At 38.6% G+C, this 17,627-nt stretch overlaps 1 protein-coding gene across 6 annotated transcripts in view; it reads left to right on the plus strand.

Annotated features, from left to right (window-relative positions):
- The window catches only part of LOC126474018 (putative mediator of RNA polymerase II transcription subunit 12), a 951,360-nt gene that overhangs the window by 892,404 nt on the left and 41,329 nt on the right, over window positions 1–17,627 (plus strand). For all 6 annotated transcript variants that reach the window (XM_050101418.1, XM_050101421.1, XM_050101420.1 and 3 more), the window contains 2 exons: window positions 3,218–3,480; window positions 7,419–7,469. In XM_050101418.1, the coding sequence (XP_049957375.1) occupies window positions 3,218–3,480; window positions 7,419–7,469 (314 nt within the window). The remainder of the gene's footprint in view (window positions 1–3,217; window positions 3,481–7,418; window positions 7,470–17,627) is intronic.

Below are 17,627 nucleotides of genomic sequence, written 5' to 3' on the forward strand. Positions count from 1 at the left end.
ACATTCTTTATTACTTGATCAATAGTTGTTTGCAGCATTTGCTTCGGTGCACCTATTGTCACACTAGTGTCATCTGCGAGTAGTATGGCCTTGGTGGCTGCTGTAGCTGAGGTGTGGAAGTCATTTATGTAGACAAGGACAGTAAGGGACTTAGAATACTGCCTTGCAGTGCTCCTATTTCTTCTTTTCTTGCATCTGATACTAAATTTATTTTGTAGTTGGAGTAATCTGACATCAGTCCTGCAATGTGTGTTCTGTTTTGTAGATATGTTTCAAACTCCTTTTTCCCTGTACCATGAATACTTAATGCTTCCAGTTTTTCTAAAAGAATGCCATGATTGACAGTGTCAAATGCTTTGGAGACACCTAAATTTATTCCTACTACACTGTTGTCTTTTTCTAGAGTTTTGATTATTTGTTCAATGTAGCACATTAGTACTGTTTCTGTATTTTTACCACCCTGGAAGCAATGCTGATTTCTATTCAGTAACTTATGGTCATTTAGATATTTGTTGATTCTGTGCTTCATTAACTTTTCTATTATTTTAGAAAATGCTGGAAAGAGGGATATTGACCAATAGTTTTCTACCTTATGCTTGTCGTCATTTTTGAATAATGGCTTCACTTTTGACATTTTCATACTTTCTGGAAACACTCCTTCACTAAATGATCAGTTGGCTATTTATGCCGAGGGCCTTGCAATTTGTGCAGCTGTCCTTGTTATGATATAAACAGGCACCTCCTGCTGACATTTTAGGTTTCAAGCTTTTTATTACTTTGAACACTTCATGTTCATTTGTTGGATCTATCCTCAGCTACATGCAGCTTTTGGAAATTCAGCTTTTTCCTGGGGTTGTAAATTTACAGCTTAATGAAACTGTTGCATTTATGAAATAATTGTTGATGTAATTTGGCAAATCTTGTTTTTTAATATTGGCATTTTCTGTGTTTTTGAGAATGATATCCTGGTCTTTGTATCTCTTTCCTGTTTCACTTTTCACAGTGCCCCAAATGGCTTTTGATTTGTTATCAGACTGTCTTATTAAGTTGTCATTACTCATAAATTTTACCTTGGTAATTACTTTTTGATATACTATATTCTATGAAGTGTGGATCTATAGATACCTTCAATTTTGAATTTAGTTTCTTTAGAGTTCCACAAGAAGTTTTGATGCCAACTGTGGTCCAAGAACTTGGCTTTGTATTGTGATGTGATGTGAGTCTTGACAGCTTCTTTGGAAAGCACATTTTGAAACATCCCATAAAAATTGAAGAAAAAGTGTTATATGCATCATTTATATTTGTTAGGGACAGCACTTCTGCCCAGCACTCTCTAGTTAGGATATGTGTAAATTCTACAATTTTCAGGGGAAAATTTTCTTTTATACATGAGTACACTTTTTTTTTTCTTGCAATGGCCTTGATGGAATTTTGAGGACAGGACCATTATGGTCTGATAATCCCAAATCATTATTTGTTACTTCTACTCCTGTGGATTGTACATTTCAAAATATATTATCTAGAAGACTGCTTGTATTATATGTTATTCTTGTGGATTCATGTATGTGTGGAAACAGATTAAAACTACATAATAGATTTAAGAATTGATTTTTTTATCCTACTTTCATTCGTAAGATGTATGTTGAAAACACCACAGACAACTACAGTGGCTCTTTCAGTAAAAAGAATGTTAAGCAGTGCTTCTAATTGATTAATTAATATGTCTGTATTCCCAGTAGGTGGTCTGTATATTGCTGTGACTATGACTTTTCTCTGTATTTCATACAACTGTATAGCTGCTGCTTCAAAATTATTTTCCACACTCAATAATTCAGGTTTACACCTTCTTTTGTGCCTGGTACTTGATTTAGTAAAGATACATTTCCATCTGAGCTCTTGATATTAACATGTAATATTTCTGTAAAATAAATATGAGTTAGTAAGTTGCTCATCACCAAATTTCTGAAACAAATCTAATTTTTGTATTGTGTACAGTTGCCTACATGTTGGAAAATCTGCCTCCTGCTATAAGAAGATCGGACCTAAAAAAGTAGGTTCAAAATCACCAGATAAAACAATCGCTATGTTTTATTTTGAAATCACCATCATAAATTATGAGATCACTCAGGTGGATAGCAATATAAATAAGTCCCTCTAGAGTTTTCAGACACTGCAGAATAGATTTGCCTTGACACACCTGGGCATTGAGTCAAACAGAGCTTGGATGGCGTGTACAGGTACAGCTGCACATGCAGCTTCAACAAGGTACCACAGTTCATCAAGAGTAGTGACTGGCATATTGTGGCGAGCCAGTTGCTTGGCCACCTATCATCAGACGTTTTCAGTTGGTGAGAGATCTGGAGAATGTGCTGTCCAGGGCAGCAGTCAAACATTTTCTCTATCCAGAAAGGCCCGTACAGGACCTGCAACACGCGGTTGGGCATTATCCTGCTGAAATGTAAGGTTTCGCAGGCATCGAATGAAGGGTAGAGGCATGGGTCGTTGTGTATGTCTAAGGAGTGATTGGATCACATTATCATTGTGATTAACCATATTGCAGATGAATCCATTCCTAAGAACTTTGATCTGTCTGAGATAACCATGCTCTTGGACACACTGGCTCCATTACAGAGTTTCAAATACAGAATTACAGAAACTTGCAGCACGTGCACTTGCACACATGGATGCAGAAAAATATGTATGCAAGCCAGTATTGCATTATCTTTACAATCATTTGGATACATTTACTTTGCCACATTTAACAAGCAGTTTATTGATAATACTTGCTACTTGTAAATTTTAATTTGTATAGCCTGAAAGTGAACTGTCTGTTTCAGTATTTGTCATTCTTTGTATTACATCACATTATTTTATATGTGCTTACTTTAATTGGCAGAATTAATTTTTCAATGTAACTGGCAGCTGTGTTTCTGGATACATTGCACAGGCTACTTCTTCAGTCTCGGATTGTACTTCTTCCAGTTGTCGCATAAATTCTGCTTTTAAATGAAGTATCTCAGTCTGTTAATATTTAAGAATTCTAAATATATTTTTGATGTTACTCTGCAGATAATGCAGTAACCTTGAATCTTTACTTAATAACACAGATGCTTTTTTTGTAAATGACTTACATTTCATGTTGAATAACAAAGTAGACAGTAGTTTTTTTTAACTTTTATGAAAATAAAGAACTATTAAATGTATATTTTGTTGACAGATAATATCAAATAAAACTAATGACATTGATGTCGACAAATGGGAATACCTCGCAAGAGATGCAGCGCAGCTTGGTGTGCCAGTAGCATTTCAAAGCAAACGTCTCTTTGAATTTTGTAGAGTTGGATTTGTGGAAGGTGATGAACGTGCTCACATAATAATCAGAGACAAGGAGGCCATTACTGTCTTTGCTATGTTCCAAGCTCGATCAGAACTGCATTACTTTGCATATCAGCACAGAGTTGTTCTCAGCTTAGAAGAAATGTAAGTACAAACAATTAAATCAAGACCATTCTATGCTAAAATTGCACCAACAGTTTGATAATACCTGTTTTATGTCAGTGAAATTCCTGATCTCTCTCTCTCTCTCTCTCTCTCTCTCTATCTATCTATCTATCTATCTATCTATCTATCTATCTCTCTATCTATCTTTCTCTCCTGCTATGCGTATGTTCTTTGAAGTCACTGCTTAATATGCTTAATATATTTATCTTCTAGCATTAACTTTTAGGAGAGATATCTGATGGTTGTAAATGTCCATCTTAAGTGAAATGTTTGCACAGTCATTTTAATGACTGTGACAGGCTGCCTGTTTTGTGGCACCAAGCAGTCTCTCCTCCTTATGAAGGTAAAAGACTGAAATTTCTGAAGGCCACTACTTAATTGTGAATTAAGTTAGTTGAATGAAAAAGAACAAAGAATGTGAAGTGAATTTTGAATAATCACTTCACTGAAAAAGGAAACAAAGTAAAAAGGTAGAAACATGAGTGAAATGTCTTTTTGAAGTTGTCACAAAACATTTTATGTACATGACCACATTTAGCGGTCCTTTAAGAGACTGGCATTCAGCAGAGTCATCCAATTAATAACTTGTGCCACTTTCAGGATGACACTAGTTACACATTAACATTATGAAACATCAGCATTGTATTGTGATCTCACAAAGTAAATGGACAAGCTATACATACAATGATGGTTCAAAATAATTATAATCCATAAGTATGGCTACTGGAAATGAATTATACATTCATTACCTGTGATTTATAAGGCAGACAGCATGAATTGATTGAGTGTAGCACTTACAGAACTTCAGTCTCATTTTGTGCATATTATTCAGAACTTTTGTACCACCTGTAGGAACTGGATAACATGTTGGAAGCTCCATTTATGATTCCTCATAATGTTACTTTTCGTGAATGCACCTTTTTTGTTCTCCTCCAAAACATGATAGTTCATGCTATGAGATTAGCAAGCAGTAAACGTAAACATGCAATCTCAGTGCAGTTCATTAGAGTGCAGTGTGTTTTCAGTTGTGAATGGGACACATTAGGGTGCACCATGTTTCCAGTTGTGAATGGAACAATGTGATTTGAGTAGATTGTTCAATCTGTTGACATATATTGAAGGCTCTTTTCAAGCATAGACCAAGTGGGCATAGATCTCTTTATGGCAAGGAGGGTTGCTAGCACAGGAAGCTGCTTGCAAGTTGGTGTACAATGTAGCAATGTCATTCAAACATTCAGCTGCTATGGTGAGAGACGAAAAGCTGAATATTTGCCTTAAAATGATCATCAAAAATTCAAACTTATGGCTGATTCTAGTAAATTATGGCTCATAGGTACCTGAGAAAAATGCAACAGAACTGTGTGTTGCATTGTTAGAGGCAACTGGAAGGGCTGTGTCAACGCAGCTGCTACAGAACTGACCTATATAATCTGTTTGACTTCTAAGCATTTTTTTTTAACAATTGCACAAACACCCAGTGTCATCGTGCACAGGGAGGGTCAGCAAGGGAACACCTGGAAGGAAACCTAGATTAATGTTGCCAGTTTCTGTTCACAGATGGGTGCCAGATTTGTCTGATGATTGTTGTAGAAGAGTGTGAAGTTGGCTTGGTACCAATGTACATTTCAGGCATGCCACCTCATGTGTTCACCAGGGAAGTGGGTCAGGCATATTTTCAGCTAGTATTCTGGATGAATTTTGGATGCCTCCCATCAGTATCAAGAGTAATTTGAGGTGTTTTGTAGGACCCTCCAACATGCTGTCCAGTCCAAGAGCCAATATTTAGGTGATGGATCCATGTTTCAAGATGATTGTTAATGAACACAGTGCACTGACCTTCTGAAAACCTTCTTCAATGAAGCATGAATCAACTTGATGGAATGACCTGCAACATCTCTGGACAAAATGTCAATTGAGTATGCTTGAAACCAGTCCAAACATCCTGTGTGTCTTCTCCAAAAACTTCTTCCCACATTGGATTGGGTGAATTGAAGAATGGGATGAAACTCATTGGCTTTGACCAATGATGTCATATTTAAGTCATAGATGATAATTTGTTTACTTCTCAACCATAGATAATAAATCTGTTATCTTGGGAAGCAAAGCATAAAACCATAAATTTAGATAAATAATTGTGTCATTAAAAGAAAGAAATTATGTATAGATTTTGTTGTTGGTCGTTATTTTAAGGAATCTGTGTACATATTTTAATTTAATAATGTATCCACCATGGATAACGAATAGGATATCAGTGTCAGGTTTGTTGTTCTTTTTGTTATGGGTAATACTAGTATCCTATTTTTTGGCTCACCTATATAGATCAACTGAAGTACAGGATACCTATGTAAGATTAGTAGTTTTGTCCACAATAGGTAATTTATAGATCTACGAGAGAACAAGATACCAATGTTAGATCATTTGTTTTGTTCAGTGTGGCTAGTACTACAATCATGTTCGTCAGCTGTCCTACATAGGTTAACTAAAGTACAAGATACCAATGTTAGGTATGCTGTTCCTTTCACTGTTGGTAACACTAGTATCCTATTCTTCAGCTGGCCTACATAACTCATCTGAAAAACAGGACACCAGTGTTAGGTATGTTGTTGTTTTCAGCATTGGCAATACCAATGTCAGGCTGGTCACTTTTTCCTTCATCAGTAACATGAGAATCCTCTTCCTCAGTTGAAGAACAGGATATCAATGTCTGATTTGTCATATTTTTTATGTTGTGTGATAAATTGTGGCTATGTTTGTAGTTCTCTTTTTAGGTTGTACCCACCAGAAACCCTCTAATTCCCAGGTCTGTCCCATTTTCATGTATTTTATGCACTTCGATAAATCATTTTCTCTTCTTATTGTTTTTTTTCTTTACAGAAGGTTCTTTTATAATTATGCGTTTCTGTAATGAACATGTACAATCTCTGTTCTCTGTGACATATTTCAATTTTTCATTGTTTTGTTACATTATACGATTACATTACAAATATGGGTTTACTTGATGTACGTCTGTGATCTCTGTTCTCTGTCCTACATTTCTTTGTTTCTGGTTTATGCTTTCAAATGTTTTGTCATATATCCTCTGTGGTTTACATACGGTGTTATCAGTCAAAACTGATGAGTTGTATCCCATTCTTCAGTATTTCCGGATGATGTTCAGACAGTTGAAATTAAAGAGGCACGAGCTGCAATCTCTCGACCACCTCGTCAGTCAGAAGACTGATGACACAAAAAGAAATCAGCCACTCGTCCTATAATTTTTCAAAATATTTGAACTCCGGAATATAAGTTCTGTTTAATTCTAATATTCATATTAAATAGATCTCAGCTTTTCCTGTGCATAGACTGCTCATAGATCTATCAGAAACCTGTAAAGTTATTTAAATGTATGCAGTAGTAGGTCAAAACATAAAAGTTATGAAAATAACTCCTTTTCTACTAATACACTTAATATCTTGATACATAATACTTTGAAAAAATTAGTTTAGAAATAATGATTAAAGTTGAGAATCTAAGTAGATAACAGTATTCGTAGTTGGTTGTTAGTATTCTTTATAGTAGTAGCTGTCAATGACTGCTTCTACCTGTTAATGTATAACATGGCTTAACCTACATTCCTGAAGACCTCAGTTATGATGGCATTTATGGAGTATGTATGAATAAATGGAGTAGTATGAATTCAAAGATATCATTCTCCTTTTACCCATTGACTCCTTTGCAGTTAAATTACATTACACATATCTAATTTATTCACATTTGTGAGTGAGTAAGAGCAAGCCTTACTTACAGGGATTAATTTTTTTTTAGAAATAATGCTGTTTTTATAAAATCAAAATCTAGTAGAACTTAGAGTATACTGTTTCAATGTGCTAAATTGAAAATGTAATAAATTAAGTGTAACAGTTCTAATTTGTCATTAGGTTGCTGGATGCATTCAGAGAAGCTGACAGAGTTGGATACACACATAATGGGTGAGCTCTATTTTCTAGTATGCTGTTTGGCTACTGTGTGGCTTTTTGTATATGAGAGGTCAACAGAAAATGGTTTGATTTCAGTAGATTTGTAAGCATTCTTATAAGGAACGCAGATAAACCAAGCATTGACATACACTACATGAATCAGCAAAGGTTTATCTTGTTGGTTGTCATTCAGGCCTCTGATCAATTTCCCTTAAATTTTTCTAATGTCTACTTCTGTCTCTAATTTCTGATCTGCTGTTTCTTTGTCAGATTCACTGGACCACACATTCACTAAAGCATCTTCTCATAATTCCTCCATTTCTTTTAATTTTTTATTAATTTTTTTCTTTGTTTCTTGCTGTTGTTCTGTTATGGCTCTTGCCATGCCCCCTTCAGTAGTAGTAGTAGTAGTAGTAGTAGTAATCAAATTGCAGTACCTACATACGAGATATCATGACTTTGTCCTCAACAGAAAGCACTCAGAATGACAATGCAATCAAAGAACAATTACTGCTCACTTCTGCATATTCCAAAGAGTGTCTATTGAACTTCACTTGGGGATATGTCTTTTCCCATAAAGCACTCCCCTTAAAGTGGAGAATATTAGGAACATAGGGGTACTTGAATTTTATAACTTTGCCAGCTTTTGTGCAGACAGTCTTCAGCTGCAAAGACTTGGCAAGTAGAACAGGTGCCTGTGAGACCAGCATGAATTGCCCAGGACTAGGTTTATCATCTGCTGGTTGCATGGTTGTGGGAATGTTGTCCCTGTTCTCCATCGCATTACTCGCCTCGTTGTCTGAATTTCCCACATTGGGTTCAGTCTTTCCACTGATACGTCACTAGCCTTCCCATTTTGCAGAATCTCAAATATGTGTTTATGTTGCCACAAAACTTGGTTGGGTCCTGTATATGGAGGCTGAAGAGGTGTCTGCACGGAATCAGTGCACAGCATGATATGCGAACAGTCTGTTAGGGTCTTGTGCAAGAAAACATGGTGTAACTGTGATGCACAGCCAGTGCTTATCAAATGTTTGCCATGTTATTCCAAATCCCCTATACCAAAAAGTGTCTCTCTGTTGGGTCCAAGAGCAGTGGAGAGGTGAGAAACTCCACTATGATCCTTATGGCTCTCCATATACCATCTCAGCCACTGAAGGACTGATATCAGCCTTATAAGCTGTTTACAACACCAACACCAACACCAACAGTACAACTTTCCCAGTGGCAAATGAGGACTGCTTTCAGCATGTGATGATACCTCTCCCTACCTATCCACCATACCATTGCTGGATGGTTGGTAATTGGTGGTGTGGTGGTATTGGAATCTGCTCAGTTTAGCCAGCTTGCTGGATGGGGTGGACTCAAACTGCCTGCCCTGATCTATCACAGTGTGAAGGGAATAGCTGAAGCACACCAACTAGTATGTGATGAATGCATTTGCAAAAAATGCCAAATGTTATGTTACCTTAACAATGGTGTTCATCCCTAAGTGTGCCAGATTGTGCACACTGTCAAACGTTATCTTGCAAAATTTTTGTGTGATATAGGGTCGTGGTGCCTGCCAAGAGGTATTGCACCACAACTTGACACCACAACCAGGTACTTCAACCTGCTGGTGTCACAGACTCACAGACTGATACATCAGTAAGTCTTTCAGCTGATGATCTGCCTTTTGTGCCTTAGAGAGGTTGTCATTCTTCAGGACTGCAACTGCACCACATGCTTAGGAGATTGGAACTGCACCAAACACATGAAGTGGCATCTCTCACAACGAAGTCAACTTTTCTGGCAGTGGAGTGATTATATCACATGAAACTCTATAACTGAGGAAAGTCACTTCACTTTTACCCACCATGAATTTGTCTTACTTCAGTACCACATTGTAGTCTTGGAACCTTTGCTGTACATCATCCAAATGCTTGGCATGTAATTGTGCATCAGCAGAGCATACCAAAATGTCATCGAGATACGCAAAATGAAACAGCAATCCCTGCAGCATTTTGTCAATAAACCCTTGCCAGCTCTGCACCACACCTTTAAGTCAGAAATGCATGCTCAAGAACAAAAGGCTGAAAGATGTGATCACTGCTGTCTTTGGAACGTCCATAGGTGCTAAAGGAATCAGGTTTCAGGCCTTGTGGCAATCCAGGACTGCAAAAACTGTTGCATCACCCAAAGCATAAGTGAAATCTTGAATATGTGGAATAGGAGATTTGTCTGGAATGGTACTGGCATTTAATCCTCAGTGACCTCTGTAAGGATGCCAGGTACCACCTTTCTTCCTGACAATATGTGGTGGAGATGCCATGGTGTTACCTGAATGCCGTAGGCTACCAGAATGCAATCTCTTCAAAAACAATTTTAATTTCCAGAATTTTATCTGGTGCACTTCTATAGACACACCGTTCAACTGGTGGTCCAGGTATAGTACGTAAGTTGTTTAAAGTATTGTGCTTTAAGCCCTGCAGCAGCGTCGATACCTGTAGAACAGGTTGTTGATGTATATTGCTGACATGAAATGTCCTACCATCCTACCAACTGCAGAAATATTCAAAACCCCACAGACTTTCCTACTGTTGGATTGACTTCGTCCGCAGCTCGTGGTCATGCGGTAGCATTCTCGCTTCCCGCACCCAGGTTCCCGGGTTCGATTCCCAGTGGGGTCAGGGATTTTCTCTGCCTCGTGATGATTGGGTGTTGTGTGATGTCCATAGGTTAGTTAGGTTTAAGTAGTTCTAAGTTCTCGGGGACTGATGACCATAGATGTTAAGTCCCATAGTGCTCAGAGCCATTTGGATTGACTTCTCAGCCAGGCTTTAGACAAGTCCACAGGCAGTGCAAAATGTGCAGGGAAATTTGCTCCTAAGATAGGTTGGGAAATTTATACCACTACAAATATCCACTTGGAAGGAGTAGCGAACCACATCTCGGTTGCCAGTTCCATGCAACCTAGTGTCCTCATACTAGTATTATTGATGCCTAACAGCTGCAGTGGCTCCAGGGCATCCAAGTCGGTTGCATATGAGGTTGGCTGATTGTTGACTTATGAATGCGTGACCACCAGAAATACTAACCCAGGTCGTCTGTCAGCAATGTGCAACCAATTGATTTTCCCACATGTTTCTGTTGAATGACCAATTGATTTGCAAAGACAGGTGGTTGTGTATTCTTCACAGGTATGTCAATATTGCACTGTGGTTCAGGAACTACTACTAGTAAAAGTTTCATATACCGATGATGCCATGGTCCATGGTGCCTATTGCAAAGCACTATTACCATTCTGGTAATCACTCAGCCTCATGCACTTCAAGCCTGTGGCCGAAACTGCCTAAAACACCAGCAGATGGTCAATGCAGGATCTTGAGCTTGTCTGCAGTCCTGGCAGATTAGTAGAATGTTGTGCTCATTGCCATTTGTGTCAACCTATTTGAAGCTCGAATGCCTGCAGTCAGCCAGCCATCTTTTGCGGTATAGTTTGTAAATCTTGTTGAGATGTGGTCTTACTCAGCATTCACTGAAATGCCTCCAGTGCACAACAACATCAGCATTCTTCTGAGGCCTTTTGTGCCTGACTGTGACATGTACCGTCAGTATCTGCTGGTGCTGCAGCCACTATAACTGCCAAGTCTAATGTGCTGTGGACATGATTGGCTACCCGCAACAATTTATCAAAGGGCTGCTACTCATGCACTGTCTGGGTTAATTGCACCTGTATAAGCAACTGCTGTTGCCAGGTGTGGAGTAGCCACTCTTAAAAGACCACACTAACTTCCACTATAGAGAGTGTCTCCAGAATTCTGATGGTGTTTTTCACCTCTTCGCTCATAATACAGGACCTGCTTAAGCTTTTGTTTTGGGGACTCGGTGCAATGAATGATAAACACCATCTTGATAACATGGTGGGTCCGTTGGTGTGGAGGTCGCAGGATAACATCTGTAAATATGACAGTTGCTCCCTGGTGCAAATTACTGACCATCAATGTAAATTGTTCCTGGTCCTCTGTGATTTTTTGCTGGGCAAAAATACTTTCTAAATGTACAAGGATATTGAGTATTTCATGGAACTGAAATTAAGAACAAGGATAAAAAATGATTCATAGGCATTTACATTCTTCTAGGTCTAATTTGCCAAGGATTGGATAAATGGATAGATAGATAGATAGATAGATAGATAGATGACTGTGGCCTTGGAGTCGGAACCATCCCACAATTTGCCTCAGTAATTTAGGGAACCCACAGAAAACATAAACGAGATTTCAGAACACCACACACACACACACACACACACACACACACACACACACACACACACACACACACACAGAGAGAGAGAGAGAGAGAGAGAGAGAGAGAGAGAGAGAGAGAGAGAGAGAGGTGGGGGGGGGGGGGGGGCTCACCACTCTTTGGTGAATTCATGCTTGGGGAACATGTCTGGGATATTTCTGGAAATGTGTTCTGAAGTTCCAGTAGCCTGACACTGGAACAGTCCTTCCACTGTTTTTTTCTTTCTTTCTTTGTTCTCAGTCTCCTATCCTTCCTCTACTTCGGTGTTTGAGGTTCCTCTTTGTTTCTTCATCCTTTCTGTGCACTTCTGGAGGTTATCCCATGTGTCTGACAGGTGACTGGGTAATGCATAATTCCCAGCCCCAGGTTGGTGGGTAGGATTCGCACATACCCCCTGTTTTGGGCCAGGCCCAGGGAGAGGTGATTGCCTGACCAGCGACTGTCCCAAACTGCCAATTGGCTTCTCTGTCTGAAGTTTGGGAGGTTTGAACAATCACAAGTTGGGTGAGCCCCCCCCCCCCCCCCCCCCCCCCCTCTGAGTGGCTCTCCAGTTGGAAGGAGTGCACCATTGAACTCGTGGCAGATTTTCTCACAATTCTCTCACAAGCCACATCACCATCTCGGACTATTGTTTCCTAAACATAAATGAAATGAGGCTAAAGATTCCAAGAAGCTCCCAGCTGCACCTCAGTTCCTCATGACATCACGTAGGGAAGACAGTCATTCCTTTGCAACAGTTAGTCCAGTTACTATTCTGAAAAGTGTTGATGCAATTGCAGGCCCTGTAAAATCCTGCTCTCATTTATGTAATGGCACTTTGGCTTGAAAATCACAAATGGTCTCAAAAAGTAAACAACTGCTTGCAGCTTTGCTCCTCCACAACTATCCTGTTAGTGTCAAGGCCCATCCAATGCTGAATTCTTTGTGTGGTGTTATTTACACTAGGCTGCTTGATGGTCTGACCAAGGGAGAAATCCAAACTTAGCTCTCTGATCAGGGCATCACTGCATTCCGTTGGGTGTAGAAAAAGGTTGATGCATCCTTCATGCCTGCGTACTCTCTTTCCCTCATTTGATAGTATAGTGTTTCCATCAAAGATCAAAGCAGATTATGAAGTTATCACATCCTGACTGTACATTCCATACCCAATGCACTGTTACCAGTGTCAATATTACAACCACACTGGAATGTCCTGCCAAAACATGGCCAAATGTGTTACTTGTGGCAGGAATGCTCATAGGGTGATTGTCTACCTCCTCCTCCCTGCTGTACCAACTGCAATGGCGACCATGCTGCCTCATCCCAAGAATGTCCCGTGTATCTCGATGGGAGGGGCCATCCAGAAGATCCAGCTGAAGGAAAAATGCCTTTCCCTGTCGCTCACAAGCTGTTGGCTAGTCGAAAGCCCTCTGTTTGCCCATATGGCTCTTACAGTACTGTTCTTGCTACACCTTGCTCGATGAAGGACATAACTACACAGACTTGTGACCTCACATTCAGCCCTGCAGTTGTCAAATCCCCCAGTATCACAGTAGCATCTCTATCTCCTCCTCCTCCAGCTGTGAAACAAGCCACCAAATCTTCACCTACAGTGGCAAAATCACCTGCTACACAACCGGTAGACCAGAAAGGACAGAAGGAATACTTCTATAAAGACTTCTTACATCCCTCAAACCAACAAACATCTGAGTCATTATCTGCCAACCACAAGGGGGTGGTGGTAATAGTGATCTTCTCTGGCCATAATGCTGCAGATGGTGAGGTGAACCTTTCACACCACATGTCATGCAGTCTTCCTTCTCAAATGCAGCTGGCAGACAGAAGCAAAAGAGTGTGACCTCAGAAGACCAAGCAACATTTCCGTCAACATGAGCAACAGTTTACAGCCAGCTACACCCAGTGCGTTCAGTAGTTGCAAACAGAGCCTCCTCCACATCTTGATGTAGAAGTCTAAAACAGGTTGGCAATGGACATCAGGCAGGAAATTGAAAATCCTAAATATTCAAAAACAAATTGAAAGAATATCTCTTGAGCCACTCCTTCTGAAATTTATCGGAATACTTGGACTCAGGAATGTAAATTCTGCAGAACTCTAATATTACTGTTATAGTTCCTGACTTTTCCAGTATATTGACAGCTGATACTGGTCTGTATAGAGTTAAATAAATGCTTGTTTGAAATATTAAATAGAGACAACAGCTGAGTATTGTAGGAGGAAAAGTGGCATTTCTGAAAGTAACAGATTTTCTCCTTGCATACATATGAAAGTAGTGGCGTGCGTGCGTGTGCGTGCGTGTGCGCGCGTGTGCGTGTGTGTTGAATTCTGATACCCTGAATATGTTGAAGTTGACATATTCTACTGCTCTCATGGTAACCAAATAATTGTTTCAGTCTCAAAGAATTGCTAACTGATTGCACATTTATACATGCAAGGGATGTTCAATAAGTAGTGGCAGCATATTTCCTTCTCAGCCAATTGCTGTTCAAAGAAATTGTAATTTGGTTTGTGACTTGCTTAAATATTTTCACTTCATCTCGTATGTTTTCAGTGACTTACAGTGGGTGGCAGTGCTTTAACTGGCCTTCAGAATGGCATCTACAACTTCGAGTATTTATTGAATTTCTTTTGGTAGAAAAGCAAACCATTATAAATATTCACAGGTATTTATAGAATGTCTACAGACACTGGGCAGTGAATTCGAAGTACTGTAAACCATTCAGCGAATCATCTGTCATGAACAGAGCAAGGAGAGGAAATATGTCAGAACTGGGCTGGCGATACTGTTGTGATTCCTGCAGTATTTCAAAATGTGGACACTCTTATTCAAAGTGACTGACGGGAAAACAATCTAACAACTCAGTGCTCACTTTGAAATCTGTCGGTAGTGCCCGACACAATTGTCCACCGCATAGTGTATTCAGAGGTTTGTGCTTACTCAGTTTCTTGAAGCCTAGCTGAAGAGCAGAAAGAGGAAAGAAGGGTCATCTGTGGCAAATTGATTGCCTGTTAAGAGTCTGATGATGATGATTTCCTGTGAAATGCTGGATTTACTTCTTTGAGCTTGAAATGAAGCATTGATTGGAGTGTGTAGTCTCATCCCTTCTTCCTGATCACATCTATTGTCCACATTAAAAATGTCCAGTCCAGGTAATTAGTAAGCAAGGTTTTCTGTCAAGAATTGAGGGGAGCAAAGACTACAATAAACGTTCAGGTTTACTTAGCTTGTCGTGCTGAGATGGCTCCAGTTATTCTTGTCTAGGATCTGATTCTTGAAGCTGAAAATCTCACATCAGGTCCTCATGGTTGGTTTGAATTAAATAAATTTGAAGTGTTGCAGCATTTTCTACGTAAATATATTTTTCACATTTTAGTACGTCATACAGTAGTTTGATTTTTCACATTAACAAAGCTGAAACTATATTGTTCACACAAGAATACAAAGATACATCCGATCACATCAGAGGCAAGCTTATGACTCCCACCCTCTGCTAAATGACAATATTCCAAAGGTTTACAAATTTTCTTAACGAATGAATTTCTATTGGTTTCTGCTACATTATTAATTTTGATCATTATTTCATAAATGAATCCAGAAAAAAACATAGTAAACTGTACAAGATTGTATAATTAAGAACAGTAATTTTAAGTGTGCCAATAAATTCAAATGTTTCTAAAAAAGTAATTTCAACTGTACATCCAGAATTAGTACTTATTGATTATAGAGACTAAAATATTTTATAAAGTAATTCCTTTTCATACATTTTAGCTTGAAATGTAACATACTGTGTATAAGTTTTCAGAAAAGCAATTGAGATAATATTGACCTGTCCACAATTCAAAAAATAATACTGCTATCGACAACTACTGTTGAGGAAAACTGATGCTAGAGGATGATGTCCTGTTTCAAGTGGCACCACACAACGTCTCCTTTCATGAAGAAGTTCGCAACAGTACACTCAACTGATAACATCGTGATTACAGTCATTGAGGCCCTGAAGGGGTTTTCTGTTCGATCTCTCTCTCATGGTCAAATAATTAACTTTGAAATCTATTGTGAGACTCTAGGAAATTGAAGAAAAGTTTACAGTTTGTTTGTGACCACAAAAATGCAAATGGCCATTTCTTTCTCCATGATAACACAAGGCCACAAAAGAGACTGCACACCCAAGAGGAGACTACAAATTTAGATGTGCATTCCTTCTCACCTGCTCTACAGCCTGGATCTCGCACTTTCTGATTTCTCCCTCTTCAGCCCACTGAAGGATGAGCTCCATGGAAAGGACTATAGCAATGATGGGGGAGTTATTGGTGCAACAAAAAGTTCACTGAGATGCAGACCAGTAGAGTGGTACCAGGATGGCATACAGGCTCTTCCATTCACATGGCATAAGGCCATATAATTTAATGAAGACTTCATTGAAGACAGCGATGTACAGTCAAATAATTTAGGAGCAGTATGATGTATTTAATTCATGAAAAAAAACTATCCTTAGAGAAAAAGTGGAGCATTGCTTATTGATGAATACTTGTACATCAGAAGTACAACAGACTGCTTTCAGTTTGTATAACACTAACTCCAGTGTTATTTCTGGTAGAAAATTAAACACAACTTCTTTGAGATCATGAGAAGCTGTACAGTTTTTACACTAAATACAGTATATTTTACACTAAAAAAAGCAACTACATTACAAAATAAAAGCCTCTCGTGAATGTAAAGTTCACCTTATCAGAGCAGGATGTTTTTCTCTGTTGCCAGTTTGTTCCATGTGTACCAAATAATTCTGGTTCCTCTCCAACCCCTCCTGAGACAAGTTTTCTAGACAAATTTAGCAGGTATTTTCGGTTTTATAAAGCAAAATACAAAGTTTTAAAACATCAAAAATAAATTTAACAAAAATTGTTTCACAAGTGTCATTGTTTTCTTTTTCTTTTTGGGAAGAAACAGTATTTTTTCCATTAGTAAGAATAGTTGCTTGCTTAAATTCTGCTCTGTAGTTGTTTCACTCGTTAATAGTTTCAGGCAAGATAATGGCACCCTTTTTAGATCAAGTATTAAGGTAATAATATTATTATCCAAATCTACTGTGTCAACTTATGTAGCCAAGAATTTCTGCAACTGAGAACTCTACAGCAGCTTCACTCTAGGTAGTCTTTATGATGGCTGTGATGAACAAAGAATTTTGCTGTTAACCATTTGACTGCAATGGCTGCTATAAAACAGTTTATCATTTAGCAGTGGTGAAGAGTAAGGTATTCGTGATTGCATCACTACTGCCAGACTGTAACCACTCCTCACTGCTTGCTCTTCACCCAAGAAATAGCATTTCAATATACCGTAAATGACATTTTCATCAGTTCAGTGTTAACATCTTTAATCATCTCACACCAAACTTTGTAGCTTGCTGTTTATCCAATAGATGGCAATAATGTTTATTGTACATGATTTCCTTGCCTATCTGATGTGAGTACTTTTGGCAGAATTTCAGCATATTTTGTTACCGAGTAAATTCAACATTTTACTTTCACATTTTATGATTTCTGTCAATTCTGTGCTCTCACAGTTTCCCAAGGGACTGTAGTGTTATTATAGAGTGCAGTAAATGGTGTAAATGTTGTATAAAATACCCCCAGTGCTAATTAAAAGCCTGAAACATAAACAATATTTTTGTGACCATCTATCTTGCTCAAAAAGTTACAAAATGAGTTAGTTCAGTTTTTTTTTGCAGCCCTTGGTTCAGTGTTTCTTCAAATTTCCTTAGTTGAGCCTTTTTTCTGACAGAAGGGTAAACAGGACATTAAGCATTGTGGATTATTAAAGTGTTTAAGTAAACTTTAAGATATTTGTTCCTGTGGGCAGAATTTTAATTCTTATCTTAGACTGT

Source organism: Schistocerca serialis, chromosome 4 (assembly GCF_023864345.2).
Source record: "Schistocerca serialis cubense isolate TAMUIC-IGC-003099 chromosome 4, iqSchSeri2.2, whole genome shotgun sequence".
In the NCBI taxonomy this organism is placed as follows: domain Eukaryota; kingdom Metazoa; phylum Arthropoda; class Insecta; order Orthoptera; family Acrididae; genus Schistocerca; species Schistocerca serialis.